The 17,590-nt window shown below is 39.0% G+C and overlaps 2 protein-coding genes across 2 annotated transcripts; both read right to left on the bottom strand.

Moving 5' to 3' along the window:
• Nucleotides 1-237: 237 nt before the first annotated feature.
• Nucleotides 238-2,378, bottom strand: LOC147798474 (uncharacterized). The gene is made up of 4 exons (XM_087140423.1): nucleotides 2,247-2,378; nucleotides 1,357-1,552; nucleotides 599-844; nucleotides 238-507 (listed from the first exon to the last, which is right to left on the bottom strand). Exons 1-4 carry the CDS (start codon nucleotides 2,334-2,336, stop codon nucleotides 278-280), a joined length of 762 nt encoding a protein of 253 aa, XP_086996549.1. The 5' UTR covers nucleotides 2,337-2,378; the 3' UTR covers nucleotides 238-277.
• LOC147798473 (uncharacterized) lies at nucleotides 2,339-9,816 on the bottom strand. Its single transcript, XM_087139994.1, has 9 exons — nucleotides 9,105-9,816; nucleotides 6,658-6,914; nucleotides 5,553-5,725; nucleotides 4,898-5,076; nucleotides 3,940-4,149; nucleotides 3,505-3,591; nucleotides 3,181-3,292; nucleotides 2,416-2,770; nucleotides 2,339-2,369 (listed from the first exon to the last, which is right to left on the bottom strand). The coding sequence occupies exons 1-9, from the start codon at nucleotides 9,318-9,320 to the stop codon at nucleotides 2,339-2,341; spliced, it is 1,620 nt and encodes a 539-aa protein (XP_086996120.1). The 5' UTR covers nucleotides 9,321-9,816.
• Between the last annotated feature and the right edge of the window lie 7,774 nt (nucleotides 9,817-17,590).

The raw sequence follows: 17,590 nt of genomic DNA, 5'->3' as shown, positions 1-17,590 counted from the left end.
CGAACCCTTGATTCTTAAAGTGATCAGAAGTTTTAAAAAACAAATCATGCACAACGTGTATGTTCCTTGGGGTATACGTGTATAGGGGAAAAAAAGGTAAATCGCTTTGAAAAGAGGCAGGCCAATCATTTTCCGTTCCTTTTAGTAACACCTTTCAGTTCACCAATTGCAGATGACCTTTCCACACAACTTTACTTGAACATAAAGACGAAGTCTGTCATTATACTAGGGGTGGTTTACCTGAAGTACTAAAAATTACAGGGGGTTCAAATCTAAACTAGTTTGACAAACTCAGAAGTTCGTCATCTGTGAATGTAGAGTCAAAACTCCAGACATCCTCTGATTCCGACACTGATGGCTGGGGTTGTGGCTGTTGAATTGCCTTCTTCGCCTTGGACAGTACACCCAGTGCATTGTACCTTGTTTGTAGGTGTTCTTTTGAGTCCGCCCTTCTGTCAACCGAGACACAGTTTCTAGACTCTGCCATGCATGCCAGTAAGCCAGTACCTAATTGAAATTAAGAAGATAAGCATATTTACATTCATATCACTACTACAAATTCAACAAGAACGCCAGTAAAACTAAAGTGATCATATACCTGTGCGACTGCATGCATTCAGGACCCACTGTTGCTGGGCAGAGTATGTTCGGATGAGTTCCTGGTACAGAGCCATAGCTTTCTGCCCAGGGTCAATCTCCGCCCCATCCTCTGTTTTGTAGGTTTTCCCTCTGTTCACCAGAATCAGGTTACACCGTTTTTGGCATGACGCCCACCTATCCACAGCTGTCTTGCCATGGTGACCAATAACGATGCCAAACACTGATTCCGTTAGTTTACCAACCTCTGTTCATGAGACAAAAGAAAGTAACACGGGCATATCAAACTAGTGTTGCACTGCTCTTCACCTGCAATTAATTTATCTGCCCAAAATCAACAAGAGAAAAAGAACAGGAAGTTTTCTTTTACAACTAACTTGCCAATTCTGCATGGGAACACTGATCTCTGTTAGGCAGATTTCTGTCTACACCGACCAACTGCACAAGACCGAGTTGTGTTTCATTTCATGAAAACAAAAGAAATCATGTACGTGTACTAGATGGACAGAACAATCGATGTAGTGCACAATACCTATGCAAAAATACTGCATTTTGAGTAAGCGTCTAATACAAGAATTGTGTATAAAGATGAACTTTTTTGGATCACTTGCGTATCAGTAACATACAATGAGTGTTTCTGAAATCGGCGAAAAGGGGTCTCGCTGAAGACCATTTTTACCATTTTTCTGACCATAAATGGAGAAGGAAAGGTTACCTTGCCGATTTAAACTAAAATTAAACCTTTAAACCACTTGATACCTGGTTTGGTGTCGGCCACATGGTAGTAGCAAGTTTCCACTTCCTGGAACTGATCGGTCCTCATAAGGTGTTTCTTTACATTTTCTTGCTGTGCTACTTTGCACAGTACTGCTACTGTAAAGCTGGGTAACTCCAGTTTTGTATTGATATCAATTACAGTTGCCCAGAAACCATCCTGAGAAACCTCGTCCCAGCTCTGTGGAGAGATTGTAGATGTATTTAAAACAATATCTGTTTTTTTCAAGTTATCTCAATAAAAGTTTACCTTAGATGAGCTAGGTGACCCCCTTCTCTAATAAAGGCGGCTTATTCCTGATCAGTTTTTGTAATAATACTTGAAAACGGAAACCAAAAGGCCTAATGTCTCTCCAACAATCATCCTGTACTTACGTAAAATATCATGTGATTTGTGCCAATCTGAGTGGTTGTGCAAGAGATCGCCGTTACTTAAAATATCCATACACTAGCTATAGTTTTTTTGTTTTACTCAAGTCAAGCGTATAATTGAGACCAAAGGGCATAAATGGATTTTAAGAATTTCAGTCAATAATGAGATAAATACCATTACAATAATAAGCCATATTTCCAGTTATTGAATATTTAACGCCTCCATCCGGGTTATTTTGTACTACTCTGATTCGCAGTTGTTTTGTCCTGCATAAACACAGCTAAACTAGCTGGAGGTGAAATTCGTAAGTCCACAGAGTCGGTAATTTCGTCTCCAGCTGGTAATTTCGTTTTGGAAACTTAACTTTTATCCAGTATCTCTGCACTTCAATCGTTCGTGAAGAGAACAGTGCATGTGTACACGTATGCGATTTGGGAGGTCTTTCCATTAGTTAGCCCTATTGAAATAGTACTGTATTGGTGTATTAATATCTTTCATTTACCTTTGGCAAGTCAAGCACTGTCAACTGGAAACCTGGAAAATCTCCACAGAGTTCTGTAATGGAGTTGGCTTTTATGTTGCTGACGTCCATTGTCAAATGGAAGCCAACAACTCTGTTGACACCCTGGAAAGGCGCCTCCGTTAAAAAGGTGCCCTCTTCTGTTGACAACTTGGCCTTCTTGCTGAGCCCCCGGCAGAACTGGCGCAGACTATCGCTCACTTCCTTCCCCTTAAGACCTTTGGTGTATTGGAACAAGACTTCCCGAGTGGTGTGCTCTGGGAATTTTGTCTCCAGCTCCTCCCAGGATCTTGCATCTAGAAGAAATATCATCTGTCGCTGGACACGCTGCAGCTTCTGAAGGATCACTCCTTCTCGCTGAAGTGTGCCCAGGTTGATTTCCTTCTTCTCCAGTTGTGTAAGAAGGGTGGAGAGAGCAGACGCAGGAAGGGACAGGAAAGGGCGAAACACATAAGGCTTGATGTCCAGCTCGCCTGTTGCTCTCTCCTTCTTCCGCAAGGCCTGGTCTTTATAAAAGAGATGTTTTAAAAATCAGCATTGCAGACATATCTTGACATATAGGTTGTGAGGTTACTATCATTTCAAATTATAAGACCTCGTCTGTTTTCCTTTTTAACTGTAAAAATGACGTTTTTCTGATCACTTTTACGGTATACTCGGCCAACGTTGGTGCAGAAATAGCACCTTTGATAGTTTTCAACTTTGCCTCGTTTAGTCGGCTTGCACTCTGGGTGTAATTACTAACAATATTTGACAGCAAAATGTATGAACAAGACCCTGCCTGTATTAACACTTTTTACTGTTCCCTGTCATCCTTGGAAATAAAACCTTGATAATATGCTTTAAATTGATAATTTTGTGACATCTACACCTGTTTCGATTGTGATTCTATAAATAAAACGTAATTTTAATTTACCTTTCAATTCTCCTTTCTCGTACTTGCTTAACACTCGCATTAGGCTTTGGTAGAGGGTCTCTTCCTGAGCAGCCATGTGAATCAGGACACGCATGAAATGTCCACTCATATCCTGTTATGTTCATCGTACAAAAATAAAAAAATACATGTAATTACCACCTCGGTCATTCTGTGCCATGGATGTTGATTGTTGATAATATTAACAGCCTCATCCCAAGGGTCATTCTTTTTGGGGTATATGGACAATCGTAGCACCTTATACTTCGTAAGAAAATTATTTACAGGAATTGCATTTTAATGGCATTAAAACATGTAATAGGCTACCTCATGCAGAATGGCCGAACATTTTCGTTTCCATGCATTGTCCTTGCTTGTTGTCTGCTCCTGCATCATTAACCTGCACATCTGAAGCTAGAGGAAATTTTTAAGTGCATGCAATTAAAATTCAGTAACAATATTTAATCTTTATAGCTGGATAAAATGTATGTGGAAATTTACTGGCATCACAATGAGGGCCCCGCTCATCATGCAGAGAAATTGTTTTTCTTTTCAGATTTTGACAGTATGTGTAATTATCGCTCCAGTTCGTAATGAAATCGATTTTTGAAAACTGTTTTACAACCGGAATGAAGAAAAATGAAACATAATAATTTCGGTTGCGTTGCTATTAACGAAAATGCACTCTGAACTCACATGGCTCTTCAAAACAAATGAATGGGTGCTTCTACTCAAAGCAGAAGTTGAAAAGTGAGAAATTACCTTGTCCTTGAAGGTCATTTCATGGCGATACCTTCCAATTACATTGTGGGTATTCGCCAAATACAAAAGGGCTTCGTTCGATATGGCCCCATAATAAACGGAGCACCATCTGCTTTTATACAGCTCCCTCTCTGGATACAAGTCATGCAGTGCTTTAGTAGCGAGAAAATTGTGCTGCCCACCAATGACCCCGTACTTGAAGCCATTCGCCTGAGAAGTAAACGTAATACAAACATTAACAGATTATTTCAGGGTTTACGCCGTTTTTCCAAACCTCTGCTCTTATCCATTTTAATTAAGCTCCACTTGGCCATACAGGAATAAGTTATTATCCCATCAAATAGTGATGGACATTGTTGAACGAAATTCCAACATTCAAAAATCTTCCGTTATTTTTATAAAGTGCCAGTCAAACCCACATCGGATGGACTTCCCGGCATTTGCATTGATTCGATTTTCATGAGACTGTTTTATGCTGGTTTTCAAAAATTCTTAACTACGTGCGATGTATTTGTTTGTGTAATTTTTAGTCTCTACTTATAGCAAGAGACAGCCGAAACAGATGAAAACAACAAGCATGGCATGTAGATTCTTTGTTTTCTTTATCGCGTATGACCCAATTCTTGGTCCAGCTCTAGTCAGTTTTGTACTGTTCTTTTTTCACCTTCCGCATATAGGTCTTTTATGTAGGATTTGGCTTTATAAGGTTTGTAACCAATACTCTTTCCTTTAAGTTCCAAATAACTGCAACTGGATGTCTTAGGCTGTAACATATCGACGATTTATGTCATTGTGTAATTTATACTTAGTGAGTGCCAATCTTGCGAAGATGTACTTGCAAATAATTTCAAACTTACAAATTGTGTGTTTAATCCAGTTTTCCTTTTGGGGTAGAGAGGCATTTAAATTATTCTCAGAACGTATACGGTGGTTGGAAAAAAAACTGTTGTAAGCTTACATTTTCCTCCTTAAACATGTCAGGACTCGGGAGTGTCTTGGTAACGACACATAGTGGTTGATATGTTGAATCAAGAGGAAACTTTTCCATCTGTGTTTGGAGCCCAGCTACGAACTCTTTGTCAACCGGACGGATTTGCTTTCCCAGCTCGAGGTTTTTCAAGTAGATCTTCACATGACCTATGAATAAGTTTTAAAAAGACGAAATTCGGTAAATGACAATATACCGAAGTGTGGGTAACCAGTCAATTGTTCAACGTACATTATTCCAATTACATTTATTAAAGTGACTTACAGCCCAACCTTCCAGACTGAAACAACATTTGTGCGTCTTATCCTCATTGGAAAACGGAGGGATCTCTTCTTCCTAATTTGCCAGGTCAGGTTCCGTAGTTATTTGAATTATAAAGCTCTACACACGGCTGTTAATTTCCTGAATTCATTCTAAACTGGAAACTTGGAGGTGGTGTATATGCCGGAAATTAAACTTTTACAAAAACTTTAAAACTATAACAAAATAAATAGTTTCTTACAATAATTAGCTATAATTATTTTAACATGAATGTTGCATTTTCAACTAGTGAATATTTCCATGTGTCTGTTCCTGGAATCGGCATTTAAACTGCATTGGTACTTCAAACACAATTAACACTCACCAAGATGTGCATTTTGTACTTCTTGTTTGTACTGGATGGAAAGCGAAGGGGGTACAGCTGCCTGTGCTGATGTGGAGTAGTTTCGATTCAGCAGAGGTGGGACGTTGATTGTGTTGTCTAGTTTCCTTCTCTTCTTTGAAATAGCAGAATCGTCCGTTTGTACATCACCAATACTAGGGTGCAAATTGGAACAACAGTAAGGGACAAACATTACTAGTGTCGTTAATCGGATTATCCAGTTTTAAAAGTAGTTAGCAAAATATAAGGCAAGGTGAATAGGCCGATGATGTAACAAACTTCTTCATGTTTTGACAATGTCAACTCGATGAAATGAAGATTAGTCACATAAATGATATGTACGTGTATACCTTTAGGCAAACTAATTACTCTGTTATGGAGATTCGATTTGACTGGCATTGAATAAAACATTATTTCATATTCATGTTGTTAAGCCGTCCATAACGATTTTTGGATTGCGTATATTGACCAGGTTTCTTGTATTATTCCCTGCTCGTAAAATTACTTTGTTGGTGTCAAAATGACCTCAAAGCGTTTCTCTAAAACTCCAAAAGGGCTCAGCACAGCGCATTAAAAAGTACACTGCGATGTTATCGGAAAATACGTCGGGGCAGATTTTGACCCGGCGTCTTGAGCGTTAGTGAGATCATGTCTCAGATGTTTCTTACATTGAACATCATTCATTAAACATTAATGGGATTTCTTTTACCGAACAAAACGATACCAAGCTAGTGTCAACACGTGACATCAATTCTGTAAATTTGAAATTGCATCCGTCGTTATCATAATACTTAAATAAAAAGTGGGCGCAAACGTCTCAGCTTCTGAAATTGTTCTATTCTTAAGTCTAAAGAAACATTAATTCACTTCTCTATCGAAGTTTCTTGTTTAAGTAATAATTGTATTGTCGTTTTCACTCACAAACCTTTCAACAAGATTTGACCATGATAATGTTACATCATCCCGTGGTCATAAAAATGTATAAAAAGTATACAAATTTTCTAAAAGTCAAAGCAGAAAATGTGAATAATATCAACCAAACGGACAAGACCACAACTGGACTTCTGTCTTGTAAAGCTGTACGTACCTGTCCTGCGTGACAGTATGTAGATCCTCGTCGTCAAGGCTTGATGACATTGTGGCCGAATCGTCTCCTGTTGGCGAGCTGTCGTCATCATCTATCTCAGTTGACGGGCCTGGGATATTACTATTAAACCTCTCAACAATATCGAGGGTTGGATATAGTGATTCCCTCGATGGCCTCAGATTTCGACAAAAGTCATTAATCTGCCAGAGGAAATTTCTTGTAGGTAGGACCTTTGGATTCCCCTCGTAGAATATAATCTGTTATGGGCGAACAAAACAAATATTGGTTTTGCTTTAGTACAAGAAGGAAAACTGTCAGTGACGGATTGGTTGCAAATGCACTATTTGGAAACATACCCTTTAAATTCCTTTTGGAGGGCTTCAAAGAACTTATTCCCCTCAAGACGGTTGCGAATTTGGGGTCAAGAAGAAACACTCCTTTCCAACGGCCCCCGTGTGGTCCCTTGTTAACTGATACAGGCCTTAGGCCCACCGCCAATAAAGGTAGAACCATCGTCGGCCAGTACGGTCTGACAGTGGTGTGACAGTTACAGTTCTTTGCTTAACTTAGGATCTGAGTAGATTCTCGGTACTTCTCTGCCAGTTTAATCTAGTCTTTCGACGAATGATATTCATTCAAGTCCAAACAACGAGTGACGGCAACTAGTCAGTCTTTGTTCGCTTTTCGAAAACATTGCTAAACGAGTTGACTTCGCTAGATGTGGCTGCAAAATTTACCCCTAGCTGATTTCAACTATTGTCTTCGTAATGGATAGGAATCTTAGCATACCCCCTTCCCCCCTCAAAAAAAAAAAAACAATTTGAAAGCAGTAATTACATGTGTATCCTCTGCTCTCGGAAACCACATCCGTATTATAGCCTCAAACTACTTTATTCTGGTCAGTAGTATTTCCAAGAGTCAGGTAACCCGCGCCTTCCGGCAGAACAAGGTCGAGCGGGCCCTGTCGGGCCATTAATCATTGATGGCCAACCTCATGCAGGTCGCGTTAAGTGATCCAACATCCCTGGTTTGTACGTGACGAGGTTCTGTTCGTAGAATGCCGGATTTCTAACAATATCCAGTCTTCCAGAATTCTTGCCACCTCGCGAGATGACAAAAATACCCCGTTCCTATGGGTAGGGTATTCGACAGCTGTCATAAATGGGCGTTAGGAGGATATATATGCATTTTGTACACGTGTTACAGGGCCTGGGCTTATAATAGAAACCGATTTACCCACCCGGAGAAAAATTACTTACAAACACAAACATTCGAAATGGTGCTCATCCGAATCTTGTCGGGAAACGGTCTTTAACAGACGAAGAACAATTACATTTTCCCCGGGTACATTACATTACGATATTGCTGCTACACGTAATACTAATTATTAGGCCTACTACATATACCCTGCTTTTTAACATAAATTCACAAATTTTGGTGAAATTTGCGGTTTTACAGATTTGTCACCCATGACAGCTATTTGGATAAATTTTGCTGAAAATTAAGCAAAGTTTACCTCATAGTAACAGTTGTGTGGATAGGCCTTAGTGATGAAGTTTCAACTTCTGTGGCACGAGAAATGCCGAGAAGCAGCAGTCGATGTTTTGAAAATCGGGTCTCAACGACCGGAGACAAAACAACAATGAATGTCTTGTAAATATTTTCATCATGTTCATTTAATAGAACCAAAAGCAGACCTGAAATAAGCTTGAGCTGTAGCAATATCATTTTGCAATGTTCGAAGGTTTCGCTGATCACAGCGATCGGAAACATGCTTCGCGATAATGAAAAGCTATAGCGTTTCGCAGATTTTAGCGACCAGATAGGTAGTGCCTTGCGAATCGCTACGTGGAAAATAGTTTGGAAATGATTGATTGTAAGTACAGTACGTTTTCACGATGTTCATGGATCTCCAGGACCAGTATGCCTACCAGGGAATAATTTAATAGCACCCCCCCCCCAAAAAAAAGGTGTGGGGGGGGTTACCGTTCAATTCACAATTTACAGTGGGGGTTCGACGCCCGCCTCGCTCCCACGTTCTGGGGTTAACCATTCCCCTAAAAACTATGGACTTTATAGGCCATAGCGCACACCATTGCATGTGACATGACAAGGAGCCCGTTAATCAACTTGCAGAAACTTCTGTAGAGTGAAAACATTTTGCAGCTGACAATGGAGTTACACAGTAAAGAGTCCCCGCATCCTTTTACTGCGAAATGAACTGTTTGAAGGAAAATGAAATTCCAAGTCTAACTAAATATGAGATTTGCATAGCAGGCTGTTAGTGTTACCTGATTATGCGACGATTTTATGCTACTTCTTACATGTCTTACCATTTGACCACCATGGTAATACAATAACGGCAATTATAACTTAATGAGCATGATGACCGGAGGTAGGCCTACAAAAGAAGATTTTGCCCGAACTTCACAAATGATTGGACTTACCTTGATCATGTCTTCGTTTTGCTCGGACTTGCCCGACTGGCCAGAGTCAGCCGGCGATGAAGATGGCTTGTAGACTTCTAACTTTTTCACAGCTCCGTACGGCATCTTGTTGCTCTGAAGGATGGGTTTTGCATCCTCTCCCAATCTGGAGTTAGAGCACATTACGAATGCTCTGCCATTCTTCATTTCGAACCACCACTGTTTCTGGCGAGGCATCCTTTTCCCCTCTTGTACAGTTGACAATGAACAAACTCCTCGTTTATAGCAAATACTTTCGACAAACTTTAGCCGTGGCAGGCAGTTAAAATGAGAGAGTGAACTGAGGCTGACTGCTTTTAAGTGTAGACGTGGCACTTCCTTTTTTTACAGCAGCAAGTTGTAATTTGGCACCCACTGTTACGCAATTTGGTATGCAAGTTGTAAATTAGCGCTTCCTCTTCATGTTTGCATTCCCACCTCTGTCCATCGTGCGTCCGTTCAGTACATGTACTCCTTCATGATCTGCACTTGCAGTTGTAGTTATTAATTTTTGTTTCGCGTAATGAAGTTACTTCAAGTTGCCTTATGTTTATACAAATACACTTTAACCTTTAACCACATAATTTCTATTTAAAAAAAATTAGTTTGGATACGTTACTCATTACAGTAGTATGCAATAATCATCTGTTACTTCGGTACAGAAGTTGACAGAAATGGAAACAAAACGGATTTCTTAAAGCTATAGGCCAACATTAAAATTCCCCTCTATAATCATTGATTTTCTGCAAAAAGTTTCGATCAAGGAAATTCCTTGGTCTTCCACATGCCGGTTACGAACAAATGGGCCTTGTATCAAGATTGTTAGGTTTTTCAACCGTCCAATGGGGGGTATTTTAAAACCCACCACAAAACCTGGCAGTTTCCAGCGTGCACCCTCCCCGTTTCCGCTGGCCGCTTCCATGCCCGTTTCCTGGGTACTTAAATGCACCCCTCTTTTACAGCGTTTACTACACCCCCCCCCCGGTAACTGGATGGGAAACCTTTGGGTCGTTTACTACGTTTCCGCAATATCGGAATCGCGGCCGAAATTACTAGCCGGCGCAATTGATCCATGCACCGGGTACTTTCTTGTTAATTAGGATGGTGTATGAAACATTGGAAATCAAAATTTGTCTGGATTATTTGCAAGGATAAACCTGGTGTGGGGGCACGGTGTATTTATTGACAGGATTTTCATGAGAATAGATTTAAGAACCAAAACATGATTAAATGGAAGGACACAGAGCCAATCATTGAGGCATCTTATTCCCACGATGTTTTATTTTATTTTTTAAGTCCAGTTACCTCCAATCATCTCATAAGCAACCGAACCTGCCAAACTGCACAAACTTTAATAAAAAGCCTTTCCAAAATTTCGTTTAACTTTGTGGGTTGTTTTGTTTTGTTTCATTCATTGACAATGGTACTAATGCATCATATTCAGTCTAAAAATTTATTTGTAGTTATTTATATTTGCGCGTCTTAACCCTCAGAAAGCCAGGGATAGAATCCACCCACCCACCCACTTTTTATATTTGCTGATAGCATCTCCAAGATTAATTTCTGCGTGCTAATAGTTTAGGATATTTTTTCCAATGTATTAGCCTCATTTTGACCCCAAATTTATGAAAATTTGACGTGTACTCAGGAGGCAGGGTGAACATTGACTTTGTACACACCCATTGACTTTGAACCCACATCGTACAAAGGGCATATCGTGAATAATTAATGAGTCATATTTATGCAAAACCTCAATCAATTTACATATAATTTCATACAGACGATTAGTATGTATGCCTCTATGACACTGACACATTTCATTGAAATACATCATCGTATGGCCCAGCTGAAAACTCGAGGTCATCCGGTGGCTTTAACAAACTTCAGCCCCCCCCCCCCCAACTCACACAGACACAAGTGTGTAAACGCCTTTAATCGAGCACCTCCTCTTTTACTTTATCGGAAGACCTCCCATATGTTTTGTACACGTTTTCCAACCGGGGACCCTATTTGTCCGCTATGAGTGTCTATTGTTATAGGTCAACGACTGAAGGCGTTTACACTCTCATCCACACGCACATACGCAGTCAACACACTACTGTACATGTACACTGTACATAATATTAATATTCAAACTGTTCATATCGTTTGCTCGACACCCAGCGTCCGATTGAATCCAAATGAATGTATTGCACCGGCAATAGTGCACGCGCGAAGCGTCTTACTCAGCCGCCCAGCACTAGTGTACGTGTACGACCACAAACCAGTCGACTACACCTAAACCTAAACGTGCGTGTGCTCATGCCGTACATGTACAGTTTGTGGTCGATCGTAAGATTATACCGCATGATTAATAATGGGTCTGTGCTGTAGTATAGTGGGAACGTCACGTAGAAGAAAATTGGACAACGTTCGGCGTTGGACGCCCGTTGGCGATAAGAATTTAACATAATTGATCATGTGTTCAAATTTTATATAATAGCCTGAACTCAGTCCTCCGACATCAAGCGTGATGTATGGGGTATTACAAAGATTGAACGGTTCTCTTTTCAGGGTGAAAATGGTTAATTTAGGCTGTTCCCCTAGTACAATGCAATTAGCCTAGATGATTTTGTATCATTGTCCTATACCTAGATCTGTAAACATTGACCATTTGTGTGGAAATTATCAAAACTAGCCCGAAAACAGTCTTTGATATCACATGTGAAGTTTGGGGTCAAAAGATTCAACTGTTCAGTTTTTTAGGTTAAGTCAGGATGATCATTTCATGGAGCTCTAGGAGTGCCATCTTAATCGTTGCCATCCCATTGACAGATAATGTAATTTTTTCACTTTTACGATATCGCAATCCCATGATTAAATGTTTCTGGGTGTTTTTATCATGTGATAACTTATCTTAGTCTCTGTATGTTTACATCTTGTCTGTGTTATGAGGTCATCCCAACCAAAAAGTAAGGATTTTAAAAAGTCAGATGTCACTTAGGGAGCTCCATACAAAGCAACTGCAGATGATTTTGAATCATTTTCGTCCATTGAAGTTCGTTCAAATTAATTTTTTGTATAGAAATGTTCAGGAGTGACATGAAATCAGTCTGCTACATCATGCGTCAAGTTTGGAATCAAAAGATTGAACGGTTCTCTTTTTAGGTTGAAAAAGGTGATTTTTAAGGTTTTGCCCTAGTACAATGCAGTCAGATGATTTCTTTATTTGAAAGCGTAAAAATTGATCATTTGTGGTAAAATTTTCCAGAATGACCTGAAATCAGTCTGCGACATCATGCATAAATTTGGGGTGAAAAGATTGTATGGCTCTCTTTTTAGGGAGAAAAAGGTGAATTTAAGGTTTCGCTGTTGTATGCAGTTAGATGATTTCCTATCATTTTCCTTTTGTGGGATGTGTAAAAAGGGATCACTTGTGTTCAAATTTTCAGGAATGACCTGAAATCAGTCTCCAGTATTATGTGTTAAGTTTGGGGTTAAAAGATTGAACGGTTCTCTTTTTAGGGTGAAAAAGGTGAATCTAGGGTTTCGCCATAGTTCTAGGCAGTTAGATGATTTCCTATCATTTTTCTTTACTTGGAAGTGGAAAAATTGATCATTCGTGTTGAAAATTTCAGGAATAATCTAAAATCAGTCAGCGACATCATGCAATTAGTTTGGGGTCAAACAATTGGACGGGTGTCTTTTTAAGGAAAACTAGGTGAATTGAGGGTTGCGCCGTTGTACTATGCAGTCGGATGATTTCCTATCATTTTCTTTTCCTGGGAGGTGTAAAAAATGATCACTTGTGTTCAAATTTTCAGAACTGACCTGAAATCAGTCTCTGACATCACGCGTCAAGTTTGGGGTCAAACAATTGAACGGTTCTCTTTTTAGGGTGAATAACATGAATATAGGGTTTCGCCATACTACCATGCAGTTAGATGATTTCCCATCATTTGCCTATACCTAGATCTCTAAACATTGACCATTAGTGTTGAAATTATCAGAACTAGCCTGAAAACAGTCTTTGATATCACATGTGAAGTTTGGGGTCAAAAGATTCAACTGTTCAGTTTTTGAGGTTAAGTCAGGATGATCATTTCATGGAGCTCTAGGAGTGCCATCTTAATCGTTGCCATCCCATTGACAGATAATGTAATTTTTTCACTTTTACGATATCGCAATCCCATGATTAAATGTTTCTGGGTGTTTTTATCATGTGATAACTTATCTTAGTCTCTGTATGTTTACATCTTGTCTGTACTATGAGGTCATCCCAACCCAAAAGTAAGGATGTTAAAAAGTCAGATGTCACTTAGGGAGCTCCATACAAAGCAACTGCAGATGATTTTGAATCATTTTCATCCATTGAAGTTCGTTCAAATTAATTTTTTGTATAGAAATGTTCAGGAGTGACATGAAATCAGTCTGCTACATCATGCGTCAAGTTTGGAATCAAAAGATTGAACGGTTCTCTTTTTAGGTTGAAAAAGGTGATTTTAAGGTTTTGCCCTAGTACAATGCAGTCAGATGATTTCTTTATTTGAAAGCGTAAAAATTGATCATTTGTGGAAAAATTTTCCAGAATGACCTGAAATCAGTCTGCGACATCATGCATAAATTTGGGGTGAAAAGATTGTATGGCTCTCTTTTTAGGGAGAAAAAGGTGAATTTAAGGTTTCGCTGTTGTATGCAGTTAGATGATTTCCTATCATTTTCCTTTTGTGGAATGTGTAAAAAGTGATCACTTGTGTTCAAATTTTCAGGAATGACCTGAAATCAGTCTCCAGTATTATGTGTTAAGTTTGGGGTTAAAAGATTGAACGGTTCTCTTTTTAGGGTGAAAAAGGTGAATCTAGGGTTTCGCCATAGTTCTAGGCAGTTAGATGATTTCCTATCATTTTTCTTTACTTGGAAGTGGAAAAATTGATCATTCGTGTTGAAAATTTCAGGAATAATCTAAAATCAGTCAGCGACATCATGTAATAAGTTTGGGGTCAAACAATTGGACGGGTGTCTTTTTAAGGAAAACTAGGTGAATTGAGGGTTGCGCCGTTGTACTATGCAGTCGGATGATTTCCTATCATTTTCTTTTCCAGGGAGGTGTAAAAAATGACCACTTGTGTTCAAATTTTCAGAACTGACCTGAAATCAGTCTCTGACATCACGCGTCAAGTTTGGGGTCAAACAATTGAACGGTTCTCTTTTTAGGGTGAATAACATGAATATAGGGTTTCGCCATACTACTATGCAGTTAGATGATTTCCCATCATTTGCCTATACCTAGATCTGTAAACATTGACCATTAGTGTTGAAATTATCAGAACTAGCCTGAAAACAGTCTTTGATATCACATGTGAAGTTTGCAAATTATCAAAACTAGCCTGAAATCAGTCTTCGATATCACATGTGAAGTTTGGGGTCAAAAGATTCAACTGTTCAGTTTTTGAGGTTAAGTCAGGATGATCATTTCATGGAGCTCTAGGAGTGCCATCTTAATCGTTGCCATCCCATTGACAGATAATGTAATTTTTTCACTTTTACGATATCGCAATCCCATGATTAAATGTTTCTGGGTGTTTTTATCATGTGATAACTTATCTTAGTCTCTGTATGTTTACATCTTGTCTGTACTATGAGGTCATCCCAACCCAAAAGTAAGGATGTTAAAAAGTCAGATGTCACTTAGGGAGCTCCATACAAAGCAACTGCAGATGATTTTGAATCATTTTCATCCATTGAAGTTCGTTCAAATTAATTTTTTGTATAGAAATGTTCAGGAGTGACATGAAATCAGTCTGCTACATCATGCGTCAAGTTTGGAATCAAAAGATTGAACGGTTCTCTTTTTAGGTTGAAAAAGGTGATTTTAAGGTTTTGCCCTAGTACAATGCAGTCAGATGATTTCTTTATTTGAAAGCGTAAAAATTGATCATTTGTGGTAAAATTTTCCAGAATGACCTGAAATCAGTCTGCGACATCATGCATAAATTTGGGGTGAAAAGATTGTATGGCTCTCTTTTTAGGGAGAAAAAGGTGAATTTAAGGTTTCGCTGTTGTATGCAGTTAGATGATTTCCTATCATTTTCCTTTTGTGGGATGTGTAAGAAGTGATCACTTGTGTTCAAATTTTCAGGAATGACCTGAAATCAGTCTCCAGTATTATGTGTTAAGTTTGGGGTTAAAAGATTGAACGGTTCTCTTTTTAGGGTGAAAAAGGTGAATCTAGGGTTTCGCCATAGTTCTAGGCAGTTAGATGATTTCCTATCATTTTTCTTTACTTGGAGGTGGAAAAATTGATCATTCGTGTTGAAAATTTCAGGAATAATCTAAAATCAGTCAGCGACATCATGCAATAAGTTTGGGGTCAAACAATTGGACGGGTGTCTTTTTAAGGAAAACTAGGTGAATTGAGGGTTGCGCCGTTGTACTATGCAGTCGGATGATTTCCTATCATTTTCTTTTCCAGGGAGGTGTAAAAAATGACCACTTGTGTTCAAATTTTCAGAACTGACCTGAAATCAGTCTCTGACATCACGCGTCAAGTTTGGGGTCAAACAATTGAACGGTTCTCTTTTTAGGGTGAATAACATGAATATAGGGTTTCGCCATACTACTATGCAGTTAGATGATTTCCCATCATTTGCCTATACCTAGATCTGTAAACATTGACCATTAGTGTTGAAATTATCAGAACTAGCCTGAAAACAGTCTTTGATATCACATGTGAAGTTTGCAAATTATCAAAACTAGCCTGAAATCAGTCTTCGATATCACATGTGAAGTTTGGGGTCAAAAGATTCAACTGTTCAGTTTTTGAGGTTAAGTCAGGATGATCATTTCATGGAGCTCTAGGAGTGCCATCTTAATCGTTGCCATCCCATTGACAGATAATGTAATTTTTTCACTTCTACGATATCGCAATCCCATGATTAAATGTTTCTGGGTGTTTTTATCATGTGATAACTTATCTTAGTCTCTGTATGTTTACATCTTGTCTGTACTATGAGGTCATCCCAACCCAAAAGTAAGGATGTTAAAAAGTCAGATGTCACTTAGGGAGCTCCATACAAAGCAACTGCAGATGATTTTGAATCATTTTCATCCATTGAAGTTCGTTCAAATTAATTTTTTGTATAGAAATGTTCAGGAGTGACATGAAATCAGTCTGCTACATCATGCGTCAAGTTTGGAATCAAAAGATTGAACGGTTCTCTTTTTAGGTTGAAAAAGGTGATTTTAAGGTTTTGCCCTAGTACAATGCAGTCAGATGATTTCTTTATTTGAAAGCGTAAAAATTGATCATTTGTGGTAAAATTTTCCAGAATGACCTGAAATCAGTCTGCGACATCATGCATAAATTTGGGGTGAAAAGATTGTATGGCTCTCTTTTTAGGGAGAAAAAGGTGAATTTAAGGTTTCGCTGTTGTACTATGATGCAGTTAGACGATTTCCTATCATTTTCCTTTACTTGGATCTGTAAGAATTAATCATTTGTGTTGAATTTTTCATGAATGACCTGAAACCAGTCTCTGACATCATGTGTCACTGTTTGGGGTCACTAATGCGGTTCTGATTTTAAGGTGAAAAGGGTGTATTTGGGGTTGGGCATATAGTAGTATGCAGTGAGATGATTTTTCAGTATGTTACTACATGTGTAAAACTTTTTTTTAGGAGTGCCCTTAAATCAGTGTCCAGTATCACACATCAAGTTTTGGGTTGAAGGTCGTTTCCTGCAGTTTTAGGGCAAACAAAATTACTTTGGTTTTGTCAATAATACAAGGCACCGAGATGATTTTCCTTTTTTTTCCAGCTTGAAATCACTCATGTACATCACACATCAAGATTGGGGTGAAACTATTGAACAGGTCTGATTACTGTGAATGGTGCGCTGTGCGTATGCTGCATGGTCGAGTTGCCTTAAGTCAAATTGGTAAACCGTACTGGGCGTTGGACCCAAGTGTCACGTAAATCGTTGGCGCAAACGCCAGTGGCATTGCCTCCATGCAGAAAACCATGCTGGCGCTCGAGATCTGTCCGGGATATTTCTGAAGATTTTTCTTTGAAATTCGATCTTAAAGGTGCTGAAAGGAAAGCAAGAAAGTTACTACTGAATTATGGACAGCAGGTACGAGTGGTCTTGACTCGAGGTGCGTGTTGTCCAACGTACGAGTTGACTCAAATGTATTTTTGAATGCCGTACATTTGCTGACTACGCTTCAAGTACCAACCGTCTGCACCGGGGCCAAAAATAACAGCTCAAACAAACTTGGGTTGTAACCTGCCATCCTGCTGCTAACTGTGATTAAATTTGAAAGAGAAAGCAGCTATGTACGTGAAAACAAATTTTACTTTTACGAAAATTTCATGGATTACATGTCCACACTATCAGTGATACTATTTCCGTTATGCAGTTTTTTCACCATAGCGTTTTTGAAGATTCAAGTACGGTATCGTGTACTCCACGAATATCTGTTGGTATTTGC

The sequence above is a fragment of the Acanthaster planci genome, linkage group LG08 (genome assembly GCF_054643075.1).
Source record: "Acanthaster planci isolate LZ-2023a linkage group LG08, COTS_SCS, whole genome shotgun sequence".
Classification (NCBI taxonomy): domain Eukaryota; kingdom Metazoa; phylum Echinodermata; class Asteroidea; order Valvatida; family Acanthasteridae; genus Acanthaster; species Acanthaster planci.
The sequence above is the reverse complement of the archived record's forward strand: the minus strand, read 5'-3'. Positions and strand labels throughout refer to the sequence as shown.